The sequence below is a fragment of the Phoca vitulina genome, unplaced genomic scaffold (assembly GCF_004348235.1).
Source record: "Phoca vitulina isolate PV1807 unplaced genomic scaffold, GSC_HSeal_1.0 scaffold4, whole genome shotgun sequence".
Lineage (NCBI taxonomy): Eukaryota > Metazoa > Chordata > Mammalia > Carnivora > Phocidae > Phoca > Phoca vitulina.
In genome coordinates, this window is record NW_022589707.1 from 33,884,527 (window position 1) to 33,903,289 (window position 18,763).

The 18,763-nt window shown below is 44.6% G+C and overlaps 1 protein-coding gene across 1 annotated transcript in view; it reads left to right on the forward strand.

The window, feature by feature from the left end:
- The window catches only part of AOAH (acyloxyacyl hydrolase), a 166,594-nt gene that overhangs the window by 130,117 nt on the left and 17,714 nt on the right, over positions 1-18,763 (forward strand). Inside the window, exons 14-18 of the mRNA XM_032401770.1 lie at positions 2,220-2,256; positions 3,005-3,079; positions 11,062-11,234; positions 18,142-18,200; positions 18,289-18,348. Coding sequence (XP_032257661.1) covers positions 2,220-2,256; positions 3,005-3,079; positions 11,062-11,234; positions 18,142-18,200; positions 18,289-18,348 — 404 coding nt within the window. The remainder of the gene's footprint in view (positions 1-2,219; positions 2,257-3,004; positions 3,080-11,061; positions 11,235-18,141; positions 18,201-18,288; positions 18,349-18,763) is intronic.

Below are 18,763 nucleotides of genomic sequence, written 5' to 3' on the forward strand. Positions count from 1 at the left end.
TTATCCTACTGAAAACAGGAAGTTGAGAGTCATGGGGCTGGAACTGAATGAAAGGCCCAGCTGAGATGAGTGAGCCACCGGAGGATATGTTAGCAGGCATTGGCTGTCCTCCTTCTCCTCCCTCTTGAGAACAGTAGGGAGCAATCTAACATCCAGAAATACTTGGAGTCCACATTTAGGACTTGGTGTTGTAAAAATCTGGCACATTCTCTGAGCAGAGATAAGACGCTGAAATCACATTGGGCTTTCCTCTTTTCAAGTCTTGGGTTTGGATTTGCATTAAACCTTACCCCTATAGACGCCGCTCCTCAGATATAGAGGCTGTGTCCCACCCATCTTCAATTTCTTACGGGCACGTGGCAGTATGTCAGGCACGTGGCAGGTGTTTGGCAAATGAATGGAGAGGGTGAAGGAATGCACGCGTGCTGAGATGAACTGACTACTCTTAATTTCTATGTTTGTGTGCTTATTGAATATACCCCACCTCACTACATAAAGGAAATAAAAACAGTATGGCAGTTTCTCAAAAAAAATTAAACATAGCACTACCATATGGTCCAGCAATTTCAATTAGGTATATACCTAAAAGCATTGAAAGGAGGCACCTAAACAGATACTTGTACACCAGGGTTCATAGTAGCATTATTCACAATAGCCAAAAGATAGAAACAAAGCAAGTGCCTATCAACAATGGACAATCTGGATGAACGGACAATCCAGATGATGTATATCCATACAATGGAAAATTATTCAGCCTTTAAAAGAATGGATAGTCTGACACGCTACAAATGGATGAACTGTGAAAACTACATGAAATAAGCCAGGCACAAAAAGACAAATATTCAATGATCCTACCTATATGCGGTACCTAGTTATTCATTAATGAGTACAGGGATTCAATTTGCAATGATGGAAAAGTTCTAGAGATGGATAGTGCTGATGGTTGCACCATAATGTGAATGTACTTAATGCCACTTAATTGTAGGCTCAAAAAAAGTTAAAATGGTAAAGTTGATGGCTGTATATTCTACTGCAATAAAAGAGGAAATGAAGCAACCTTCGTTTATTGTGCTGTCATTCCTGAATCAACCCAGAGGACGTCAGTGCTACCGGTATAGTCTGATTCCAGCTGTACGTGAAGAAGAGGCCCCACTGCTTCAAGGGTACATGGGCTTTCATGGCCTTCCCAGCTGTGCAGGCCCCCTTTTCCCATGTGGATCCTTAAAAACATTCACTGACTCTGCCATACAATGCACCTGCCCCCAAGCTTCCATGGCTGGAAATTACAGGAGAATCTGCCTTGTCCCATGAGTTGTACCACCCATCTGATGATTACTCACTTGTTACTGCAGACCAGCCTCCAAGGGACAAACTAGCAGTAAACCTCTCTGGGTTCACTTTTTCTAGACTCCCAGCCTAGAGGAGCAATACCAGAGCTCAGTATTACAGACAGAAGGGAGTGGGTTTGAATTTCAGTTCTCCATGTTATTACTTGTGTGGCTTTAGGAAACTCACTTAAGTACACCTCAGTTTCCTCATCTATAAAATGGGAATACGACTGTACCTACCTCCCAGAGTTGTGCAAAGGCCTAAATGAACTAATAATATAAGTGCCTAACAGAGTGTCTACAGTAAAATGAGTATTCAGTGAATACAATTTTCATGGAAGAGATACATTACAGGTGGTAACAGGGGTAGAGTGAGGATGGTCATTCATGTCATGATAGGAGTTGAAATCTAGGCCCTGTACAATCTGAACCTTGCACAGGCCAGCCAACCAGGAGGAGCCTCAGGAGTGAGCAGGGGTACCAGCAGGTGATTAAATAGGGCTTTCTAGGGTGATAGGTAGTTCTCAAAGAATCCTTTTTACTTCTTCTCATCCCTCACCCAATTCCTTAATCTTTGGGGTAGTCTCCTTTTGGAGATAGATGTATATCATTTTCTTGCATCTACTAGAAAGTTTACTCATTCATGCTTAGGAAATATCTTGAGACCTGAATATCCAAAGAATTTAGGATGATGTTAACATAATGCCAAGTAAACAGAAAACCCATTAAGGAGAGTTCTAGGATGAAGTCATTACCGTCCCTGTGATGGTGCGGACGACCTCTGGCTGCACAGTAAGGCTTCTCCATGATTTCAGTCAATCAGATTATCATACTGATAGTGTTGAATTGAACTCACTAACTTTAATTATTTTCTTAATTTTAATTATTCAGGTGCATCTTCCCAAAACCTGGAGAGATTTCTAGAAACGTAAGTGAAAGAGGGATATATGAAGTTGTTTTTAGATTGGGTTTCTCATTGTGAAGAAAGAAGGGAAACCCTCTGTTTTCACCCAGTAATCACTTGTACTGAGCACCAATACCTTGCTAGTCACTCCCAAACACTGGAACATTATCACTTCTTGGGCCAGCGGACATAGGAAGTGATTAATTTGCATATGTCCTTGAAGAAGGATCATAAAAATGCATACAAAGGGGGTCAAACTTAAGTCTAGCCAAAGTAGCTGAAAAAGGGCAAAAAAAAAATTATTTCATTTTCCTACTTTATGTGCTCATTTTGAGCTTAAAATTCAGAAACAAGGCCCTGGGTGCCCAGAATGGAAACCTTGGGAAACCCTGGAATTTTGAAAGTTCAATACAGGAGCTCAGCCATCAGGATGTCCTACAAATCTGGGCAGAAGGAAGCCAGTAACACTTGAGGACAAACACTGTGAAAAATCCTAAGAAGATGGTACCGTGTGCACCTCCTGGAGACTTCAATCCACTCTTTTCAATTCTATGCATTTATGTGGTCTTTCCCTCATGGGGAAGTAATTTACAGATTATACAGACGAAGGGGGAAATGAGAAGAGTGATTCTGAAATGAAAGAAAAATAGCAAAAAGTTACCAAAGTGGGGGACACACAAAGATCCTTTCACGGGCCTAGGCTGTGACATTGGCTGTGACGAAGTTCAGTTTCTGAGGGCTTGCCATTCAGAGTCCATCTCTGGCTTCTCAGTTTGTCTAGGAACCAACTGTTGGACCATCCAGCCATCGTCATATACGCCATGATTGGAAATGATGTCTGCAAAGGGTAAGTTATGGAGAAAGAAGGTTTTGAAAATGCTTGGACTCTGGGGTCCCCCTCTTCTCTTCTCCACTCCACTGTGTTACACTAGCCTGCTGTTGAGTTGAATTTCTCTGTCTTAGCAAGTCCTAGAAGCATATGAAATTGATAGAACCAACACGTAAAGCTGAAAGACCCTTTAAAAAATATCTGATCCATTAATTCTCTGCTCTGATTCCCAACAAATGGGTATGTCACAATACAAGTTCTCAGTTGTATCACAAGATATATGCTGCTTCTAGCCAAGAATCCAAGACTGAATATTGTGGCCTTTCAAGTAAAATAAAGCCGAATTATAGCTAACCCATAAGAATAGGTTCCTCACTCACATTCTGATGTGGTAGAGACAGCGTAGACTCAGAGCATTCGCAAACAGTGTATAATTTACAGCCAGTCCTACTTATGTCCATGGCCCATAGTATGAAAACAGTTTTGCTAACCGGCTAATATCGGTAGTGATTTCAAAATGTTGAATGCCTTAGTCTCCCATAACATTTTGGAAGGTTTCTCAAAAATTGTGTGTACCCCTAAGAATATGCTGCACATGTGAATTCCATCTGTCCTGTGATTGTGGCCAAAAAGAAAGAAAGAAAAAAAAAAAAGGTGAGATCAGATCTAGAACAACTCCCCAGTAGCCACCCACCCACCATTTTAGAAAACAGAAAAGTAAAGCCAAGAGAGATTATGTGACTTGCCTGATTAATTGATTAATGGCAGAGCTGGCCTCCAACCCAAGAGATACTAGAAGTAGGTCAACCTACTCACTGCCCGTCCCTTGCTTTCACTCACCAAGCTTTCTAAGCCTGTGCTAAAAACCCAGTTCAATATTAGTAAAGTGTGTTTGCTCTCACCAACACCTCCATGAGGTAGGAGAGCCCTGGAACTCTCACAGTGAAGGAGGTGTAGACCTAATTAGTGAAGTGAATGCAGGTCAGGAAATACCATGCTGCGGTGAAGAGATGCTGATGTGCTAGACCCTGCCTTGGCACCCCCTGGGCTGGTTTACCACCCTCCCCAGAACCCCAAGGCTCCCAAGGCCCCACCCTGGGGTCTCAAGTCCCAACTTCTGTGACGAGCCACGTGGAACTCGCTGGTAAATAGCAAACACCCCCCAAACTCTCCATGAACCAAGAGTCACACCACTCCCTAGATCATCTCATCCCCACAGCAGCCTTAAGAGGAAAGCATGATTGCCCCTATTTTACAGATGAAGAAACAGGTTCGGCAAGGTTAAGGAACTCACTTATGTTGCTATGAGTAGCAAGGTTGAGAGGCAGACCAGGTTCTCTGATGAAGTTCTGTGCTCTTTCCATAGTCCACACCTGCCTTAACCGCTTTCTTTTAGGCAATCACTTTTTTAAACATATGTATTGACCACCTATGATGTGCCAAATGCTGTGCCAGGCTCTGGGACATAATGGCAAAGAGCCCACAGTGCCTGACCGCAAGGAGCTTAGGGAAGGAGAAGCACTGAGCTTCAGCCCCAGCCCCATCACAAAACAGAATGAACCTATGTGACATCAGCCAATGCCCCTCCAGCCTCTGGATCATGTTCCCCCGGAGGGGACACAGAGCAAACTGGGGATAGTGAGCCCAGAACACCTGCAGAAAGAGGCTTTGACTCCAAGAGCCCAAACCCCTGCAACTGCATTTTCCAGCGGAACCTGCTTACTCAGAGGCCCTTCCAGCCCAGGCTTGCTTTTCCTTTTCCAAGGAGCCAAAGGGCAGGCAGACATCAGCCAGAGACCCGTGCCAGTCTCTCCCCCCGCCAGGGATCTGGGCAGAGGAGCAGCGAGCATGTGGGGGAAAGAACGGGGTTGGCAGCGTGGGATGTCCCTGCAGTGCCCACTTCGCAATGTCCTGTGGCAGGGTTAGAAAAATACAGACAGATGGCAGCTATACCTCCCCATCTGCCAGCACGGCAAGGTGGAGTAGACAACCCAAAATGAGCAAAGCGATCTCATAAAAAGCTCAAGCCAGCAACGAGTTGCATAATAAGTCCATCCTGGAACAAGTTTGGGGATATTTGCTTGACTTTTTTCTTTCCTTTTTTTATGATGACGCTAGCATTTACTGAAATAATGCAGTCATGTGCTTCTCTCTCAATTCTCCAAACTCACGCAGTTACTCAATAAATACGTGCTAAATGAATGAAGGTCATGATTGGAAGATAGCTTTTTAATGTCTGGAATTTAAGAAGAAAAGTAACATAGACGAACACAGCTTTCTCCTGTGACCCTACTCAGTTTGGCCAAAGCTAACCCAGCTTCCCCTGGCTTTTCCTATCACTCCCCTTGAAAACTCTGGAATGTCTATGATACAAAAGGAGAAAAATGCCTGGAAATAGGGCAAATTTGAGTGAGCTCCAGCAGCAGAACCATGAGTAGCAGGGGCGGCCTGGGAAAGGGAAATGGCTTTAAGGGCCTCAAACCATAAACCCTTCCTCCACCCCCCACCATGACATCCCTGAGAAGAATGTCGAAATTGCCAGAAGTGAGATAGAATTATAAAACATCTAATACTAGCCACGTATATTGACATGCTTCCATTTTTTTATGGTGGACCTAGACAAAATTAATTGTACATTTTTCACCTAATGAAAAGAGCCAGGACCACCCTACAAGGGTTGTCTGTGTCCCCCGGCACCCAAGCATTTCTTTTCTGCAATGCCAATGCTTCCAATGTCACTAGGACAGCCGATCAGCACTGCATTAAGAGGAAACCAGCAGGGGTAACTGGGTGATGGACATTAAGGGAGGCACGTGATGTAATAAGCACTGGGTATTATGGAAGACTGATGAATCACTGACCTCTACCTCTGAAACCAATAACATATGTTAATTAATTGAATTTAAATTAAAAAAACTTTTTTTTTTTAATAAAAAAGAGGAAACCAGCCAATGTGCTGATAGGTCACTGGCCCTAAGGAGACTGCACTGGCAGGAAACAATCCATTCCATCCAATCAAGTGGTAGAAAAACCAGCAGGGAAGGGAATGCCCAGAGGAGTTCTTTCTCCCAGCCTTCTCAGTCGAGGCAGGGGTGGCCAAGGGAAGGATAAGGAGGTTCCCAACCAGCCAGCATGTTCCAGGTCACCCCCACTTTCAGGGACCCAGGACCTCTATGCATGGGATAATGTGGGCCCAGTGCATCCCTAGCTCCTCCCCAGTCTGTGTCAAGAAGCCTCCTGGGGGAGGGGGGTGGGGGGAGGACAGTGATGTGATTACAGCTGGCTGGCCTGAAGGAAAGGGCTCCCTATGGTTGCGGGGCTGCTGAGAGAACCCAAATGCTAGCTTGAGTGAGGGCTGAGCACTCAGTTGGGATGCGTCTCTGGCCTTCAGCTCTTTCCACAGAGGCTGTTTGCCTTCTTCCTTAAGAGGGGGCACATCTCTCTGGCCTCAGCCAGGTGAAATCTGGCTCAAATAGCTGCCAGGGTAATGGAAGGATCACAGCCGGCCCTGCATCCAAGTCACGAGGCTCATTTTCATGATCAGACACAATCCCTGAGGACGAGGACAGGCTCAGAGCCACCCAAGGGGCGAGGCTCTTTCTCTTCGGCCCCCCGCATGCTCCTGGCCTGTGAGATCCCAGCCCGGGACGCCAGTGCTCTCTCATCGCATCCCCCAGGCTTGCCCTCCGTAAGCTCAGCACCCCTAACCCCTCACCTCTCCGTCTGAGTGACTGGTGTGAGCTCACCAGGGTGTGCAGAGGGATGTAGGGCACTGGGGTGCGCAGGCAAAGCTGGGCTGGCAAAGCGGACCTCACACAGGTTCCAGCACACGTGGGCAGGAAAGGGTTAGACGCTTCCAGCTCAGCCCGTTCAGTCTGCGGCGGACATCAGAGAAGGCCTAGGAGATGTTTTCCAAACCGCTGGGACTCTGGTCTCCACAATACTAGTGCTGAGTCTCCTCAAAAACCACCAGAGGAGAAGGAGTACACAGATCAAAATGGCATTGAGAATTTTTCAGGGACAAAGTCAGAAGGCACATTCTATGGCATCCAGAAGGGCTGACCCACCGCCTGTCACTTAGACCCATTTGCCCTTGCCTGAACTAAGAATCAGTCAATTTGGGGGCGCCTGTCTAGCTTAATCAGTAAAACATGTGACTCTTGATCTTGGGGTTGTAAGTTCAAGCCCCACGATGGGCCTAGAGCTTACTTTAAAAAAAAAAAAAAATCAGTTAATTTTGCTATCCACATTAAAGTGTTTAACTGAGAGCGCACATGTGTCACTTACGTAGCTGTGCATAATGAAGCGAAGGTGACTAGAGAATGTTCCACCAGCAACGCCGAGGCTTCCATTTTGATTTCACTTAGTAATTAGCCATCTGGGTTATGCTTGCTTCAGTTACCGGGTGCTCTTGCAAAAGCACAAATTAGCTCAGAATATTTGTTACCATCAGGGTTGTATCTCTAGCCAAAAAATAATCATTAAATAGGGAGTTTGGGAGACTTTTCTCCATCTTAACTCATCTTGGCTTTATGTGATTGGAGAGTCATAGCTCAGCATAATTGCTTTGTGCCAAAGCGCTAGTGTATCAGCAGGAAAAGGAAAAAAACAAAACAAAACTGAAGTGCCAAAGCAAAAGTTAATAAGCAGTACGCACTCACCTTACGGATGATGGAAGATAGGGTACGGACACCGGCTTGCTTCCATTTCACCCCTGCTGTCACCCCACACACACAGTGAATATCAAGCCTGGTTACTCTGGCTGGGTCCTCCTGGGCTGAGAAAACCCACAAGGCAGCCTGAATCCTCTTCACAAACTGGGATCCTTCTAGCACTTCTGCACATATGCAAGTCAAGCCAAAGCCCCTACCCAGCCTTCGGTCCTTAGTAGGTAGGCAACCTATTCTCATATCCATCCTTATGAGAGCTTTTTATTCAGGTTAGGGAGATTTTTACTCATAAAGTAGTATGATTTTTTCCAAGGTAACAAAGAAAATGAATTTAGCATTCTGTTCTATATGCGGGGGGTTTTGTAAAATAGGACATCTTTCTTTCTTTTCTTTTTCTTTTTTTTTTTTCAGGCAGGGTGGGAGAGTCCTAAGCAAACCAATAGATAGTGTAGAAGGATGTACACCACCCACAGCTAAGACCTTACTGGTAACCCCTAACATCAGCCTTGTTCTGCCTTCTCCTCCGTATGGGTACATATTGTTTGTCACAAATGAGCCAAGGTGATCTTTGCATCTGTGACCAGCCTGTCACCTCTGGATCCAGTAATTTAGAAAGTGATTTTATTTGACTAAGTGAAATAGGTGGGGGACAAATGACATAAAATTACAATGCTTTCTGCTTCCATTAAAGCTTAGGTGGAGTCCGGTTTTTTTCCCCCTTCCTTGAGAGAGAATAAAAATAATATGAGAATCTGTTTTATTTTTATTATTTTTCTGATTACAAAATAATATCTGTTGTGAAAAGTTCAAATAATACAGGGTGTAGGAAGTGAGTTTCCCCATAATCACTCCCTACCAGCCCCCCCACCAGCCTGCTCCAAGCTAACCAATGGAGACAGTTTAATGTATTTGCCTCCAGATTTTTTCTATGCAAATTCTAACTTACAGGCTGATTAATATTCATTGGAATGAAATAATAGTATGCTTACTGCTCTGTAATTTGTTCTTTTCAATCAACAATACTTTTTAGCAGTCTTTTCCGTGCTAATACATACAAACTACTTCATATTTTTTAATTTTTTTATTTTATTGAGATAAAATTTACATAATATAAAATTAACCATTTTAAAGTGAACAATTCAGTGGCATTTAGTAATTCAGAATGTTGTATAACTATCACCTGTACTACGGGCGCCTGGGTGGCTCAATCGTTAAGCGTCTGCCTTTGGCTCAGGTCATGATCCCAGGGTCCTGGGATCGAGTCCCACATCGGGCTCCCTGCTCCGCGGGAAGCCTGCTTCTCCCTCTCCCACTCCCCCTGCTTGTGTTCCTGCTCTCGCTATCTCTCTCTCTGTCAAATAAATAAATAAAATCTTTAAAAAAAAAAAAAACAAAAAAACTATCACCTGTACTAGTTACTTCTTTCTTTTTAGTGCCCGTATAGCCTTCTACCTCATGGATGCACTAACATTTATACAACCAGGCTTTTTGGCTTTCTCTAACTTTACACTATTTAGCACAATGTTGCAATACTTGTATGTACATCTTTGCAAATTTGTGGAAATGCTACTGTAAATTTCAAGGTCAAAAGTTAAGCCAACTTCAAAAGTTGATACTTTTTTTTTTGAGAGAGAGAGAGAGAGCGCGCTCGTGCCCACAAGTGGAAGGGGCAGAGGGAGAGAGAGAATCTCAAGCAGACTCCCACTGTGTGCGGAGCCCAACTCCAGGCTCAATCTCATGACCCTGAGATCACGACCTGAGTCAAAATCAAGAGTCAGATGCTTAACCAACTGAGCCACCCAGGCGCCCCAAATGTTGATACATTTTGAAAAACTCCCTCCAAAATGGCAGCATCAATGTCCATTTAGGAACTCACTTCGAAGTGATAACAGTAGAGGGGCGCTTGGCTGCCTCAGTAGGTAGAGCATGTGACTCAGGGTTGTAAGTTCGAGCCCCATGTTGGGTACAGAGACTACTTAAAAATAAAATCTTAAAAAAGAAAAATTAAATTTAAAAAAGGCGATAATAGTGGACATCCCTGGGGGCTTCTTTCTGTCCCTTCCTTCCATGTCACTTATGCCTCAGGTCCAGCCTGTGAGTAGTAGACTTACTTTTCCTGGTTTGGAATCTGTATTAAGTTCCCCATAGCTGCCTTAACAAAACACCACACGCTGGGTGACTTCAAACAACTCGCACAGTTTTGGAGCTTAGAAGTCCAACCTCAAGGTGTCAGCAGGGCTATGCTTTTTCTGAGAGGTCTAGGGGAAAATCGTCTCTTGTCCTTTATGCTTCCGGGGGCCTCCTGGCATTCCTCAGAATTCCTCGGTTTGTAGCAACCTAATTCCAGTCTCTGTTTCCAGCTTCACATGGCTTTCTTTCCTGGGTGCATGTCTGCGTGACACCTTCTCTTCTTGGAAGGACACTTGTTTTTTGATTTAGGGCCATCTCTAATCCAGTATGACCTCATCTTTACATTTGCAAAAACCTTATTTCCAAATAAGGTCACATTCTGAGGGAAACTATTCAACCCACTATAGGATCATTATGTAAATTTGGGATTTTAAGGACTCAAAATAGAAAACAACTTATTATTCCATTTAGGTTAACAAAAGGCAGTTTAAAGAGTAGATGAAAATCTTAGAGAATTCTACAATCTACTCCCAGGTTAATGCAGGTTAGTATCTTAACTCAAACTTAATGTATTCCTAAAAGTGTGTAAGTTCAAATTCAATGTAGAAAGGAAGGATGTAGTGTGGATACATACTGTCATTTTATTTCTCAGTAAAGTTGCATTTTCCTAACTGTGATATATGTGAAAAGTTTCAAGACGAAGTTACAGATCTCAAAGGGTCTAACAAAGAATAAGTAATACCAGACTCCTTTGATTCTATTAACTGTGTGTATCAGTCAGGATAGGTAAGGACATGCTGCAGGAACAAACAGCCTCAAATCTTAGTAGCATAAAGCAACAAACATTTACTCATACTACATTGTTGCCCAGGGATCACCGTGGGACTCTATTCCAGGACTCAGATTAGTGAAGCAGCTGCTATATAGAACACTGCCCAGACTCATGGCAGAGAGCATTCTAGAGGTTCTCATATCAACAAACGTGACACATGTCACTTCTGCTCACAACTGACAGGCTAGATCAGTCTCACGGCCCACCCAACCACAAGAAGAGTCAGGAAGCTTAACATATTTTGCAAATAACACCAATAACCACTACATTGTGTGTATGGGGCAGGGGGAGGAGAGGTAGGGGTGTTAATGTATGTGTATGCATTTATCCTTATCTACTAAGATATTTTCTGTTTCTTTCACCAACAGGAAAGTTGACCCAGTCGCAGCAATGACCACTCCCGAGAAATTATACTCCAGTATCATGCGGACTCTGAAGTATCTAAATTCCCACCTGCCAAATGGCAGTCATGTTATTTTATACGGCTTACCAGATGGAACATTTCTCTGGGATAATTTGCACGACAGATATTATCCTCTCGGTATTAGTTTGAAGATACTTTTACTCCTTTTTTTAAAAGATTTTATTTATTCATTTGAAACAGAGAGATACAGGGAGAGAGAGCATGAGCAGGGGGAAGGCAGAGGGAGAGGAGAAACAGACTCCCCACTGAGGTGGGAGCCCGATGTGGGACTCAATTCCAGGATCCCAGGATCATGACCTGAGCCGAAGGCAGACGCTTAACCATCTGAGCCACCCAGGCACCCCGATACTTTTACTCTTTAGCAATGTCAGTTATACATAGTTCGAATATATGTAGTTCAAACCATATAGGAATACACCTAAAATGCCACTATGGTGTATAGGTCAGAACTGGTGAAGGCAAGAGCCCTGAGGTACGGATCTAAAGGCCAGTATCCAAAGATGGTCAGAACCAGATCTAAAGTCAGAAAGGGCAGAAATTTTTAATGTAGAATTAGGACAAATTGAAGGGTAAGAATTTAAATCCGGAAATTCCTTTAACGAAAAGTGAGATCTAGAATAAGCGGATGAAGCTCAAGTCAAAGAGAAGGATTTCTCCAAACCTCAATGGTGAGTGCCCCCTGGTGGCCAGAATTCTAAGAAATTCTGTGGACCCTGGTGGCAGTTAAAATTCTACACAACACATGCTCCAGGGGGCTTGCTTCCTACTTCTACACTCTGTTGGAGTCCTTGGCTCTGAAATGCTTTAAAGATCTCCAGAAACTTTCAATAGCATCTCTAGCTTTCCAGATGCCTTCTAAACATTGTAAAAGTAATAGTAATTCACATCAGGAAGGGCTGGCCATGCTGATCCTTAAAACAATCCTGTTAATCCAATTAATGATATTTTTGTTAATTTCATTTTATAGATGAAAAGCCCAAGGCTCCAAATGTTGCATAGCTTATTGTATATGTAATCTGGGTGTAGTAGGGCTCTCTCTCTCTGTGTTTGGGGGAGAATGTCTTTTCAAAAAATATTTATTAGGTGCCTGGCACTGTCCTAGGAACCGCATAACCATCAGTGAACACAATAATCAAAAATCCCTGCCAACGTAGGCTTGTATTCCAGGAGTATGCCAGAGGATGATAAGTGTGACTAAAAAAATTAAGCAGGGAAGGGGGATAGGAAGTACTGGCCTCAGACCTCTCTGACAGGCATCTACAATGAGGGCCTAGATACCCTCCCTTCAGCCTCATATCAACAACCCCTTGCCAGTCTCTCATTAAAGAGGTCGCCCCTTCCCTAGTATTGCCATAGCCTCCTCCTTAGACCGACCGCTGCGAAAGTGTTCTGGAGATCCAAGCAGTTTCTAATGAGTCAGATGAGCAATTCAAAGGGAAAAACCTAAAACTCCTTCCTCAGTGTCCACCTCAGGGGGTGGGGGTAGAGCGCTTTTCCTTGCATTAATAACTTCTCTGTACCTTTCCAGTCTCCTCTTCTCCTCCTGTAGTCCCTGCTTAAGCCAACCCCCACCCCTCCTAACACACGAAAAGAGCAGGTTCCCTTTAACCAGTTCTCAAAAGACTCTGGTCCCTTCACCAGGGGGACAAGAGTAAATACCCACTTTCTAGGCTTCCCACCAATAAGACTGAAGTCATTTTTCCTCTTCAGTTACCAAGTGCACCACAAATATCATTATCATCCCAGCAAAACGTTGTCCAGCCTCTCAAGAGGAAAGCATATTCTTTCTGTTCCCACAGCTTTGACCATGACCCTTAGAAATAGTAACACGGTCACACAGAGAACATGACTCCATTCTGGGCTTCCTTGAACACATGAAGCACAACCACATGGGCCAAGAATGTCTCTTTGAGCCTTTGGGGTTGAAAATTTCAGTTCCCCCAACAAATGTTTTCAGATTCCTAGATTTGCTCCATACTAAGAAATGCTTGGGGAAAGGAAGTTGAGGACAAGAGAGATGTGCTTCCATTTTACTCTATCACATCAATGGGGACTTGACTTTGGGTTTTCTGACTTCAAATCCCATTTTCTTTCCATGAACTCTGGTTAGATAACTCCATAAGTTCTCTCGGATATGCCACACAATTCACTTGACTCAACCACAGTAGGTAATAACGACACCATACAATTTGGAAGGGAGCAAGGGAGGGAAAGAAGGTAATTGGGGAGACTCATCAATCACTTCGGTGGATTCTCTAGGCCAGTGGTTTTCATGTCACCCCTACTCATTATCGCAACTGGAGAAGGGGTGCTATTAATACCTAGTGGGATTCTCCTAAACATCCTGTAATGCACAGGACAGCCCCCCACAACTAAGAATATCAATAGAGCCAAGGTTGAGAAACTTTGCTTTAGGCTTTGCCTTGTCCTCAAATGGCCTTTCACCAGCCACTAATCGGGCACTAGCATTTCACAGCATAAAAGAGGAAGAACGAAAAGGTAGAATGAGTTTGTTCTATATAAACAACCCTTGTTTTGGAAAAAAAAAAATCCAATTAGGAAGAAAGTTGAAACCATCTAAAATTTATTTAATGTTTTTAAGTTATTATTCATATCCTAAATTATCCCTGCTGCCCGGTTGCCATGGGATATAAATTATAAATTCCTCAACGAAGCATCAGTATCCTTCCTAGACAGCCTGGGGAAGTAGGTGGGATTTGCCCAGCTTCCTCATTTCTCCTTTGGCTGGCGCATAACTCACATAAGATGAGAGGCTTGAGGAGAGACCTACTGCCCTGTATCTCAGTTCTGCTCTGGCTTCAAATCCAATCTTTGGACCTTCACTCCCATCAGACGTGAGCCAGCAGGAAAGCAGGTTAATGCCAGGCCAGTCTCAGGGTTCTGCTGCTCTTCGAGGTTAGGGTCGGTCTCATCTTAATCAATAGCCAAACACAGAGTCTGATTCCCAAGGCACTATGCTAAGGATTGTATAAGCAAATAAACGGGGTTTTCCATTTATTTCTGTCTTTGAGCCTAGAAACATGGTGACGATACTCTCTAGACCTGACGTTAGCCACCCGTTAAGGACTAAGAAAGAGGTCAGGAAGCAGGAGTCAAGCAGAACCCCTGGGTCAGTGATACATTTTCTGCTGCCTCAGGAGGACAGGTAGGAACTCAGGCTGACCATTCACCCAAGAAAAGGTTAAATGCCACAGCATCAGATCATCAGGTAATGAAGGCCCAGGGCAAGAACAGATTCCTAGCTCATTCCTGCCAAGGAGGAGGGGGTGATAAATCCCTCCTGGCATCTCTTAACCGTGTTTGAGTCACTACCCAGTCAAAGCCTGGCTGCCAAGGATGGCAGCAGCTCCGCAGTCTCTACCAGTAACTAAAATTCCTAGCAAGAATGTATAGTCTTTTTGAGGAATTACCAGAAACTAAGTCTCACACATTAAGATTCTACTTACATAGATCTTTTCAAGCTTGACCAGGGATGAGTCCTCTCAGGCACAGTTTATGAGAAAGGCAATCTTTCCACAAATATGTCTGAGATACCTATTATGTGCTTTGGGGGTAAAGATGATACTAAAATGGTGTCCTTGTCCTCAAAAGAGAGAGAAAAGACAATTCCACCGGGGAAAACACTGTGTAGATCCTGACAGTGAAATCACCTTATGCCCCTGACACTGGTATAAGCCATAGGCATTCTGGGAGCCACCTGAAGGGTTAGACTACCGTCAAAAAGTCCGGGATTGCTGGCTACAAATAAGTCTGCATGTAGGCCCTCCTTGAAAGGCCTCTGCCACAGAACATCAACAACTTAATTTTTCCCCAATTACTCTTAAACTTGAAACCTAATATATTTTAAAGTACCTTGCACTACACCTCTTATTTTATCACTGGCTTACTCCCTGTCTGAATTCATGTGGTTTTACTAAGGTTTTATACTTTCAGGTGGTATTTCATGGAGGTGTGGCTGATCTTTGTTGGTACTAAGCTTTTATGGTGCCTAAATTTCAATTGCAGTCCCAGCATTAAGTAAATGCCAAATACTCTGCCCTAAAGAACTAATACTGACGGAGACAGGAGCTGCTACTACAACCAGGTGGGGTAGAACATGCCCTTTAATCTTTGGGGGGACATATGGCAGCCACTGGGCCAGCCCACTAGCTCCCCACCCCTTATGTGTGCACGCACATGCGCGCACACACACGCACACACACACACACACTCTGATAGTTCCTCAGCCCTGGTAATTCCAGTCCTCTTGCCCCTGTCCCATTTCTGACCAGCTTTCTTTACCAGATTCACTTTCTGACCAGGATGTTGCAGATACTGCCTCTTTATAGGTACGACACATAGGTGGGATCAATCTTTATACCAGGGCTCCTCAATATGCAAAAATACCACTGAAAAGTAATACCTAAAAAGAAACAATGAATAACCAACTGACAGCACCAATAAGTGGAGAAAAGCATAACAACTATTTTCCCTCCTCCCTTTCTTTAAACCATAAGCCAATAATAAGCACTCCCAACTGCCCTTCCACATGGCCAGCTCCAGAGTCACCCTACCTTCCACAGCAGAAATCCCGGAGAGAAGGGAAACCAACTCATTACACCTTTCCCAGGTCCCTCCCAGCTGCAGCTAGCATGCCCTTATCCTATTCAACAGACCTACCTTCTCACCTAAGGATTTTTCTTATATCAATCTTGTCTAATTACAAGTGCCAGAAAAGCAAGAAGATGGGGGGGGGCGGAGACAGGGATCAAGAGAAGACCCAGTAGGGGGACACATCTTGTGGTCTCATTCTAAGGTGTGCTGGGACCTCAGCAGTAGGACATCAGGGAGAGAGGAGTAAGCAAGGATGGACAAGGCTATGGCTGGACTTAGCCCCTAGAGGGGATCCAGCAGATGAATCCCCAATATCCAGTAGCAGGACAAACTCTGGTCCCTCTGGATAGCAGAGCAAGTGGGAAAGAGGAGGGTGTGAGAGTGTTACTTGTAGTCAGGCCTTAGGTGCCACCACCTACAGGTTAAAAAGACTTCAGCCACTGGGCAAAGGAAAGAGAGAGAGACCAGTTCTCAGGGACAGGGGATTCATCAGGGCCAAACAGGTTGACAGGGCTCCAGCCAAGCTACCTAAGGTTTATTACAAGGCCCCAGCCCAACAACAACAACAAAAAAACCAAGATGGCAGAGGGAAGGCTGTAGCTCAGGGGCAGTACCAAGAGGGGGCAAGAGCCAAGTCATTGGGTGCAGAGGATGGAGGACGGGAGTACAAGTAGGAGGTGTTAGTCACTGTAGCTGGCTAGGCTGAGATAGACGGGGACACATACAGAAAGGTAAATTACAAAACATACACACACACACACACAGTAGAGGGAAAGAAGCCTCAGTGGTGGAAAACAGGATCTTGGAGAAAGACGAGAGCTCAGGGCTCCATGTTGAGCATAAAATGAAAGCAAAGACAGAAGGTGGCTTGGGATTCATCCAAAATACAAAGATGCAGACACCTTTGAGAAAAGAGGGGGCCTGGTGTGTCATTGTGACTTTAATGACGATAACAAGCCTGTGGTTTTCCAGTCTTGGGATTCACTCACCCACACAGAGAGAGAATACATATTTCCTCTATGACAAGAAAATTGAATCTATCTTTCAGTCTAACTGATCTGAGGTGTAAGTGAAAAATAAGACTGTGTTCCATCACTTTCAATCTTTCCCTTCACTCCGAAATAGGTCCTATTATTTTCCTTTATTTTTTCAAGTGTGAGAAAGTATTAATGGATAAGATATCAGTCATTCACCCTTGAGATTTGGGAGGGCCTGGGTTTTGTGTCTCAGCCACAGCACGAAAGTCAAATTGCCTCCAGGGGTGGATAGGCTGGAAGGTGGGGGAGAGGGGAGGTGTGTGAAAAGAGAGAAGAAATAACCCCCACAGATTCTGGGTCTACAACTGATGTTTGGAAAGACTCTGGATGAACTCACATAGGGCACTTAACACTTTTATTCTTTTTTTTAAGTTTTATTTAATTTTTATAGTCCTCTCTACCCCCAGTGTGGGGCTCAAACTCACAATCCGAGATCAAGAGTTGCGTGCTCTTCCAACTGAGCCAGCCAGGCACCCCCACCTTTATTCATATGCACCTCTTTAACCTGCACCAAAAAATAAATTAGAGCAGGGGCGCCTGAGTGGCTCAGTCGGTTAAGCGGCTGCCTTCAGCTCAGGTCATGATCCCAGGGTCCTGAGATCGAGCCCCGCATCGGGCTCCCTGCTCGGCGGAGAGTCTGCTTCTCCCTCTCCCTCTGTCTGCCGCTCTGCCTACTTGTGCTCTCTCTCTATCTCTGTTAAATAAATAAACAAAATCTTTAAAAATAAATAAATAAATAAATAAATAAATAAATTAGAGCATATCTAGTAATTAGGTCTCAAATAAGATACGCACTGGGCTGTGAAGGGATAGGGTGTGCTGTCCTCTCCCATCCAACGGCCACCCACACACTTTTGGAGGCTTTCAGTCTACCAAACTGCAGGGCAGCACATGGTCAGAACTTCAGACACCCAGAAAGTCCCAGCAGGTCCTCAGCGTGGGATAATTGGGCAGACCTGAGTGTTACATAAAGTCGACAATGAGGGTTTGGCCAACTACCACCGTGAATGCTCTCCATGGGAACTTGGCATCTCATACCCCTGCCTGGAGAAAGCCCCTGCTCCCCAAGTCCTTTGTTAGTGGTGTTCCAGCCTGTATGGGGCCTTTTTAACCTTCTACCTGGGGTCCAGATAAGGGCAGAAGCTCGAGATGGGAGTAAACTCCTTAGAGCCCCTCCCCAGCTCGGTCTGATTTCTAGGACACTCGGAAAGAAGGAATGTTCAGGCATTCTTCAGGAGCAATGCGGAATGAAAACTCAGGACAGGTCCCTGGAAGTGCCACCCTTCTCAGGAAAGGCAGGGTCATCCACAAGTGTCCCTAGTTGGCTGCTAGATCTGAATAAGTACAACATAACAGACCTCTTTGTCTTCCAGGCCAGCTAAATAAGGATGTGACCTATGCACATTTCTACTCCTTCCTGAACTGTCTCCAGGTGAGCCCACAATGACTTGTTCCAAGGCCACATTCCCTGTTACTGGTCTTGCTCCTCTGTAATCAAAGCGGTGTTTTCTTACTCTCAGGTCAGCCCCTGCCACAGTTGGATGTCCTCCAACAAGACGCTCCGGACTCTCACTTCCGAGGTAGGACTGTAGCGACTCCTTTGATAGCATCTTTGATCTTTCTTTCCAGGTTATTTACTGCAGCATTTCCACTGGGAAGGGTGTTTGGGCAGGGCAGTGGCCTCCAAGCTGATGAATAAAAACATCAAACTGCCAGGGTGTTGGAGAAGCCAAGAGAATGTGGGGTGCCCTGTCCCTCTCTTTCTGCCACGCTCTGGGTCTGTGGCTCTCAGTCACTGTCTCTGTTGTGTGTCTTTCTCTCCTGTACACACACATACATGGATACACATATACCTAGGCGTCCTAGGCGTATTTGTAGACATAGAGAGGATTGAGCAAGGTTAGGCCCACAGATGACTGGCGTTCTCCCAAGGTCCACGAGGACCAGGGGCTCCGCAGCCTTCCTCTCTTCTCTGAGGACATTCATGGTTCACGT